At 37.6% G+C, this 8,978-nt stretch overlaps 1 protein-coding gene across 15 annotated transcripts in view; it reads right to left on the bottom strand.

Moving 5' to 3' along the window:
* BCAS3 (BCAS3 microtubule associated cell migration factor) overlaps positions 1-8,978 on the bottom strand; it is a 576,467-nt gene that overhangs the window by 523,337 nt on the left and 44,152 nt on the right. For all 15 annotated transcript variants that reach the window (XM_055090058.1, XM_055090057.1, XM_028498857.2 and 12 more), the window contains exon 6: positions 6,553-6,634. In XM_055090058.1, the coding sequence (XP_054946033.1) occupies positions 6,553-6,634 (82 nt within the window). The remainder of the gene's footprint in view (positions 1-6,552; positions 6,635-8,978) is intronic.

Here is an 8,978-nt window from a genome sequence, read left to right as displayed (position 1 = left end):
CATGACTCTTTTTGAATTATGGTTTTCTCAGGGTACATGCCCAGTAGTGGGATTGCTGGGTCGTATGGTAGTTCTATTTTTAGTTTTTTAAGGAACCTCCATACTGTTCTCCATAGTGGCTGAATCAATTTACATTCCTACCAACAGTGCAAGAGGTTACCCTTTTCTCCACACTCTCTCCAGCATTTATTGTTTGTAAATTTTTTGCTGATGGCCATTCTGACCGGTGTGAGGTGATACCTCATTGTAGTTTTTTTTTTTTTTTTAATTTATTTATTTATTTTTGGCCATGTTGGGTCTTCATTGCTGCGCACGGGCTTTTCTCTAGTTGCCGAGAGCGGGGGCTACTCTTCATTGCAGTGCGTGGGTTTCTCATCGCAGTGGCTTCTCTTATTGTGGATCCCGGGATCTAGAGCACAGGCTCAGTAGTTGTGGCTCATGGGCTTAGTTGCTCCGCAGCATGTGGGATTTTCCCGGACCAGGGCTCGAACCCGTGTCCCCTGCATTGGCTGGAGGATTCTCAACCACTGCGCCACCTGGGAAGTCCCTCATTGTAGTTTTGATCTGCATTTCTCTAATGATTAGTGATGTTGAGCAACTTTTCATGTGTTTGTTGGCAATCTGTTTATCTTCTTTGGAGAAATGTCTATTTAGGTCTTCTGCCTAGTTTTTGATTGGGTTGTTTGTTTTTTTTGATATTGAGCTGCATGAGCCGCCTGTAAATTTTTGAGATTAATCCTTTGTCAGTTGCTTCGCTGGCAAATATTTTCTCGCATTCTGAGGGTTGTCTTTTCGTCTTGTTTGTGGTTTCCTTTGCTGTGCAAAAGCTTATAGGTTTCATTAGGTCCCATTTGTTTATTTTTGTTTTTATTTCCATTTCCCTAGGAGGTGTGTCAAAAAGGATCTTGCTGTGATTTATGTCATAGGGTGTTCTGCCTATGTTTTCCTCTAAGAGTTTTATAGTGCCTGGCCTTACATTTAGGTCTTTAATCCATTTTTAGTTTATTTTTGTGTATGGTGTTAGGGAGTGTTCTAATTTCATCTTTTACATGTAGCTGTCCAGTTTTCCTAGCACCACTTATTGAAAAGGCTGTCTTTTCTCCACTGTATATTCTTGCCTCCTTTATCAAAGATAAGGTGACCATATATGCGTGGGTTTATCTTTGGGTTTTCTATCCTGTTCCACTGATCTATATTTCTGTTTTTGTGCCTGTACCATATTGTCTTGATTACTGCAGCTTTGTAGTACACTCTGAAGTCTGGGGGCCTGATTCCTCCAGCTCCTTTTTTCTTTCTCAAGATTGCTTTGGCTATTCAGGGTCTTTTGTGTTTCCATACAAATTGTGCAATAGAGATTTCTGTGCATTAATTTTGTATCCTGCTACTCTACCAAATTCATTGATTAGCTCTAGTAGTTTTCTGATAGCATCTTTAGGATTCTCTATGTATAGTATCATGTCATCTGCAAACAGTGACAGTTTTACTTCTTTTTCGATTTGGATTCCTTTTATTTCTTTTTCTTCTCTGATTGCTGTGGCTAACACTTTCAAAACTATGTTGAATAACAGTGGTGAGAATGCGCAACCTTGTTTTGTTCCTGATCTTAGAGGAAATGGTTTCAGTTTTTCACCATTGAGAACAATGTTGGCTGTGTGTTTGTCATATATGGCCTTTATTATGTTGAGGTAGGTTCCCTCTATGCCTACCTTCTAGAGAGTTCTTATCATAAATAGATGTTGAATTTTGTCAAAAGCTTTTTCTGCAGCTACTGAGATTATCATATGGTTTTTATCCTCCAATTAGTATGGTGTATCACAGTGATTGATTTGCATATATTGAAGAATCCCTGCATTCCTAGGATAAATCCCACTTGATCATGGTGTATGCTCCTTTTAATGTACTATTGGATTCTGTTTGCTAGTATTTTCCTGAGGATTTTTGCAACAGCTCTTATTAATGACTTATTAATTGGGGCTTCCCTGGTGGGGCAGTGTTTAAGAATCCACCTGCCAATGCAGGGGACACAGGTTCAAGCCCTGGTCTGGGAAGATCCCACATGCTGCGGAGCAACTAAGCCCGTGAGCCACAACTACTCAGCCTGCACTCTAGAGCCCGCAAGCCACAACTACTGAACCCTGCGCGCCTAGAGCCTGTGCTCCACAACAAGAGAAGCCACTGCAATGAGAAGCCCGTACACCACAACAAAGAGTAGCCCCCACTTGCCGCGACTAGAGAAAGGCCGCACACAGCAACGAAGACCCAACACAGCCAAAAATTAATTAATTAATTAATTTTTTTAAAAAATCACTTCTTAACTCTAACAGTTTGTAGATTGTTTTGTATTTTCTACATATACAATCAAATTATCTATGAATAAGATGATTTTACACTTTTCCTTCTAATATTTACATCTCTTATTCATTTTTCTTGCCTTATTGTAATGGCTAGGACTTGAATTCAATGGTGAACAGAAGTAGTGATAGGATCCATCCCAAACTCAGTAGGAAAGTATAATATTTAATATATCATTATTGGTTATAATGTTGGCTATAGATTTTTTTATAGATTATCTGTAGAATACTGAGGATGTTTCTTTCTACTCCTAATTTGCTAAAAGCTTTTTTTCAATCCTAAATGGCTATTAAATTTTGCCAAAGTTTTTTTCCACTTCTAATGAGATGATCAACTGTGCTTTCTTCTTCATTCTACTAATATGGTGAATTACACTGATTTATGTTCAAAATGTTAACTGACCTTGTATTCCTGGAATATCTTTTACTTGGTCCTGATGTATAAATTTTTTTGGATCACTGGATTCTATTTGGTAATATTTACATGTAACTTACACCAAGAAAGAAAAACAGGGAGGGAGGGAAGGAGGGAGGAGGGAAAGTAGGGGGGAGGGAGGGAAGTAGGGAGGAAGAAAGAAAAGAAAAGAAGGAAGAGAGAGAGAAGGGGAGGGAAAGAGGGAGAGGGAAGGAGGGAGGGAGGGAAAGAGAGAGGAAGCGAGGGAGGGAGGTGTTGGGCATGAGGAGAGGTTAAGAAAAAAAGAGAGCAGAAAAGAATCATTTTGTGGGGCGGCGGGGGGGCACACCACAAGGCATGTGGCATCTTAGTTCCCCGACCAGGGATTGAACCCGCACCCCCTGCATTGAAAGCACAGAGTTTTAACCACTGGACCACCAGGGACATCCCAGAAAAGAATTATTCAAGAAGAGTTAGTAATCCATATTGAGACAATCTCCCAAACAGAACAGGGATGAAATTATTTTTTAATTAATCATTCTAGGGGATATAACAGCCAAATAATACAAGTACCAGAAAGAGAGAACATGGAAAATTTAAGAGAAGAAACCATCAAAAAAGTAGTTTAAAGAATTTTCTCGCTTGATGCTTTGTGATGACCTAGAGAGCCGGTTCCCCTGCACCGGCAGGCAGACACGCAACCACTGCGCCACCAGGGAAGCCCAAAAAAGTAGTTTAAAGAATTTTCTCGCTTGATGCTTTGTGATGACCTAGAGGGGTGGGATAGGGAGGGTGGGAGGGAGGCTCATGAGGGAGGGCATATGGAGATCTATGTATACATATAGCTGATTCACTTTGTTGTACAGCAGAAACTAACACAACATTGTAAAGCAATTATACTCCAATAAAGATATTTTAAAAGAAGAAAAAGAATTTTCTCATAACTATACTACTTGCATTTCTACATCGAAGAGGCCCAGAATAACATATGAACCAAGAAACAATGCTGCAAAGTTCTGGAACACTGGGAACAAAGCCAACATTCTATTAGCTCGTGAGAAAAAAACAAGCCATATACAAAGAAAAAGGTGTCAAAATGGCTTAAGATTCTTCAACCATAACACTAGATCAATACCTTCAAATTTCTGAAGTAACATTACTTACAAACAAGTATTTCTCACCCAGACAAATTAACAATCAAGAATTAAAGAAAAATAAAGACATCTTCAGACGAACAAGATCTACCACACATCCTTTTTCAGGAAGCTACCAAAGGACTTATTCCACCAAAGTGAGTGCAAAAGCAAAACGGGCAGAAGAGAGGAAAGGGGTATACTATTTTCCATTACAAATTTTATCTGATCAGTTGCATGTTTGATGAAAACAAATCTAAAAAATTAAATACAATAAAAGCAACACGTAATTTCTGCAAGTCATACAACATTTAGTTTTGTGAAATTACATCTTAAATCTAAAAAATAGTGTATTTAAAGTACCTTATAGTGCACGGAAAAGTATATTACAGTTGGATTTCCCTGGTGGCACAGTGGTTAAGAATATGCCTGCCAACTCAGGGGACGTGGGTTCGATCCCTGGTCCGGGAAGATCCCACATGCCGCAGAGCAACTAAGTCCGTGAGCCACAACTACTGAGCCCGTGCTCTAGAGCCCACAAGCTACAACTACAGAGCCTGTGTGCCACAAGTACTGGAGCCCACGTGCTGCAACTACTGAAGCCCACATGCCTAGAGCCCGTGCTCCGCAACAAGAGACGCCACCACAATGAAGAGTAGCGCCTGCTCACCACAACTAGAGAAAGCCCGTGTGAGCAACGAAGGCCCAATGCAGCCAAAAAATTTTTTAAAATAAATAAATAAATGTATATTATAGTGGATGGAGAAATCTTTCTTTTAATTAGACAAAGTAAATTAAACAAACTCAAATTCTACTAGCAATATTAGCTTTTAAAGCTTTATACTCTCTCATATAGTTCTGCCCAAAGTAAAAAATTTGAGAAAAGTTGAACATTAATAATTGGCATAAAGAGGGAAATTCCTTGGCGGTCCAGTGGGTAGGACTCCGTGCTTCCACCGCAGGGGGCCAAGGTCCGATCTCTGGTTGGGGAACTAAGATCCCACAAGCCATGCAGTGCGGTCAAAAAAAATTAAAATATAAAAAATAGATAGGGTTTCCCTGGTGGCGCAGTGGTTAAGAATCTGCCTGCCAATGCAGGGGACATGGGTTTGAGCCCTGGTCCGGGAAGATCCCACATATCGCGGAGCAGCTAAGTCCATGTATCACAGCTACTGAGCCTGAGCTCTAGAGCCCACGATCCACAACTACTGAAGCCCGCGCGCCTAGAACCCATGCTCTGTACCAACAGAAGCCACCGCAGTGAGAAGCCCGCGCACCTCAATGAATAGTAGCCCCCGCCCGCTACTAGAGAAAGCCCTCTCGCAGCAACGAAGACCCAACACAGCCAAAAATAAATAAATAAAATTTTTAAAAAATAAATAATTGACATAAAGAAAAGAACTTCATAAATGAAATGAAAGGAAAAAAAATCTGCCTCTGTGAATTACATACAAAAGAAACAAAGACATGGCAGAGTCCTTTAGTAATAAAGTTCTTCTTGATTCCAACCATCCAGTGAGGCTGGTTATTCCAAAACAATCTTTGTCAAAAATTTCACCAAAACACAAATGCAACAGAAAACAGAAAGAGAGTGTAAAGCAAAGACAAAGTTGATAACTGTAGATGCCAGACAGTTCAATAACAAGGAAAAATCTCCAGGACATTGTTGCCTTATTACCTCCACCCTTACCATTTCAATTAAGTAGATTTAATAATTAAATTAATCCCTAAAATTAGTTATGCAAATAGTAGTACATTTTAATAAACATCATTCTCACCAATTTAGAGAAATAACTGCAGAAAGAAGTATTATCAGGGAGATTTCCCAATTTCTGTACAAACTTTAAAAATATAATAGCATTAAAATATTTTAATATCCTCTTTTTTAAGTACGCAAATGATATCAATATGATTGTTTTTAGTGCACATACAAAAGCATTACTGAGTGAACACAGGCAAATTAAAGAGAAAATACAACGCTTAGAAAGCTCAGATCATTAGAGTTGGGAATTATTTACGCTTCCAAATAACAGATGTAATTTAACCATATATCTGATTTTTTAATTTTAAAAATACATAATATTTAAATACAACATTAAGAAGTTTTCATTATTAAACCAGAGATCCAAGCAAGGTCAAAAGCCCGAAACTGTAATTCTGCCATAGCTGTAAATACAGACAACAGACTCATCTACAATCGAGATAATGGTGAAAACCAAGCTCTTCAAGGCAGTAAGTATAACTGAGAGGAGCAAAGACACTGAGAACAACAGAGACTTGGGGAATACCCACAGAAGTAAGCTAAACCAGAAACATAACAAAAGCGGCACAGTCAGCAAGGAAGGGATCTGGGAAGAGCACTGCCATGAAAACCAAGAGAGAAGAGGGCTTCAAGAAAGAGCCAGCAAAGTCAGAAACTAAATGGAGATCAAAGAGGAGGAAGATAAACCAAAACCGCAGCAGAAAGTGAATGGCCATACTGAATTGGTTAAGATTACCTATTTCCATCTCAACTGACAGAACTAAGAGTTTATCTTGGAGGGAGGAGGGGAAGGAGTATGGACACGTGGAGGAAAACAGACTTTAGTTATCATTCTTGCTGTCTGTTGTCCAAGACCAATAAAAGAGAAACCTCTTTCTGAATGATTTGTTTCTTCTTAAGGGCTACACTCACCAAACTGTGGAGCAGGCAAGATTCTAGCTGCTCGAATTGGGCCATGTCGAACAGAAAAAAGCTCCTGTGCTTCCCCACTGATCTGCAGAAGACAGAAAAACAAATTCAGTAAATGAAAATGCAGGTCAGAACATTATTATACAAAAACAAGATCCCCTAAATTTTTGTCACAATTTTTGGTCTGAAATGTAGTATACGTACATTCACACACCCATTTATGGCTGACCATACACATTAAGTATATTAATACCTTAAATTATCATAAATATTTTTAGAAAATTATAAGAGCATGCACTTAATATGAATAGGAAAATAAAAGGTCTGTTCTGAAAACCTGTAATTTTTATCTTTAATAAACTACCAGTTTGTTAAAGTCTGCTCGGTTCCTATATGACTGCCTCCCATTTCAAAGCAAAGCAACTCTGATTCTTTTTTATTAGTATTCAGTTTTCTATGTAAGAAAAACACAAATATTCTTAGCATTCTGAAAAGCAGAACTTAAATGTTGTAGTAACTTTTGCAAATTGTTATAAATGAAAAAGAGCAAAACATGTTGCAAAGAACACTGAGGTGGAGGGTAAATGACCTAGATGCCAGTTAAGGTTCTGCAACCCCAGCTGTTAACTACGTTGAGTAAATCATTTAACCTCTATAAACCTTTATTACTTATTTTCTTTTCTAAATATATTTTAGTAAATACTGTATACATTTAGGTATACAACATGAAGATTTGATATACATATATATGGTGAAATGATTACCACAGTCACCTCCTCAGAGTTACCTTCTGTGTGTGATAAGAGTATCTGAAATCTATTTTTCCAGTCTTCAATACAGTATTATTAACTGCAGTCATCATGCCTGAACATTACGTCCCCTGACTTGTACATCTTACAAAACTGCAAATTTGCACCGTTTGACCAACATCTCCACAGTTCCCTTACCTCCTCTAAGCCTATATTCCTTTGTATTTATAAGCTGAGACAATAAAGGTGCTAAAGGACCTCAAGATGCTTTAAATTTCAGTATTCTATGCATAAAAAACTATGTAGGCATCTTTAAATGTCATTATTCTTCTTACACACATAGATCAAACACATATGAATGTCCGTTAATTTTCAGTAATATCAGATCTGTTCCTCAGATGTACAGCAGTCTATTAATCCCAAAGTAAAAGAGGTAGACTAATATTTGTGTCAAATGTGAAAACAACTGCTTTTCAGAAATAGTGGTTCAAAAGAACAATTTGCTAATTGAAATACTGAACATATTAAATCGTAATGTTAAGAAAGGCTTTCCAGACTACTATAAGTGGTAATGTAGTTCCCAATACATTTTCTTAATTCTCAAGTGTTTGATGGAATATGTAATATCAGATAGGGAAAATAGCAAATATTATAAAACTCGTTCTAAAGACCCAAAACTTACAACAGATATAGAAATAACTCGTTCTAAATACCTAAGAACTTACAAGATATAAAAATGATAAACATTCCATAAACACGCTGATGGTATTTTTTTAAAAATAGGCCTGCCAAACAAGGAGTTTAAAATATCAACATTGTATACATTATAAAAGGCTTATCAATCTTCCAATATTAAACTATAAATCTACAGAGCTGTCTTTTAGATTAACTGCTTTTTTAGATCTTCAGCTTCTCTTCTACCTGAATTTAAGAGCTGCAAGCTGTAAATATTTTTGTCTCTTAAAGAGTCATCATATTCATTTAGCTTATAAAAATTATTAAAATGTATTTATTGGCCACAATGGCAAATCCCTCTATAGCACTTGGGAAGCAGAAGATATGAGGAATGCTAGGCTCTTCCCACTAACTATGCAACAATAGCACCACCTATCACCAATTAAACACACAAAAGCTACAAACTCAGTAGAGCAAACAAATTTACTTCTTAAATTTACCTCTCTACAAATTCCTCTGTAAACATTAATTTTCTAAATGAAATACCATTGTCATTATATACTGCAGCTCTTAAGTCCACATTTTATTCTTATAGAACAGAATTTTCAGTTTAGAAAAATCCTTAAAGGGTCACTTTGTTCAATCTCCCACCCAATGCAGTAATCACACATTCTCTGAAACCTAAAAATTACCATCACCTCTTTGATTTTAAGAACACTTTCACCGAAAGGTAAATCACTAATACAGTCCAATTACATTATAGATGCATTACTGGCTATCTCCAAAGCTGCCAAGTCATTTACTTTTTGAAAAGAGATTGCTTGTTGGGCGATGGATAAATAGTATTCTTCATTATACACACTATTTCTACTAAGAATGCAATGAAAAATAAATTATAAAACAATACTGTAGGGCTTCCCTGGTGGCACAGTGGTTGAGAATCTGCCTGCCAATGCAGGGGACACAGGTTCGAGCCCTGGTCTGGGAAGATCCCACAAGCCACGG

The sequence above is a fragment of the Physeter macrocephalus genome, chromosome 14, assembly GCF_002837175.3.
Source record: "Physeter macrocephalus isolate SW-GA chromosome 14, ASM283717v5, whole genome shotgun sequence".
NCBI lineage: Eukaryota > Metazoa > Chordata > Mammalia > Artiodactyla > Physeteridae > Physeter > Physeter macrocephalus.
This window is presented reverse-complemented; position numbering and strand designations above follow the sequence as displayed.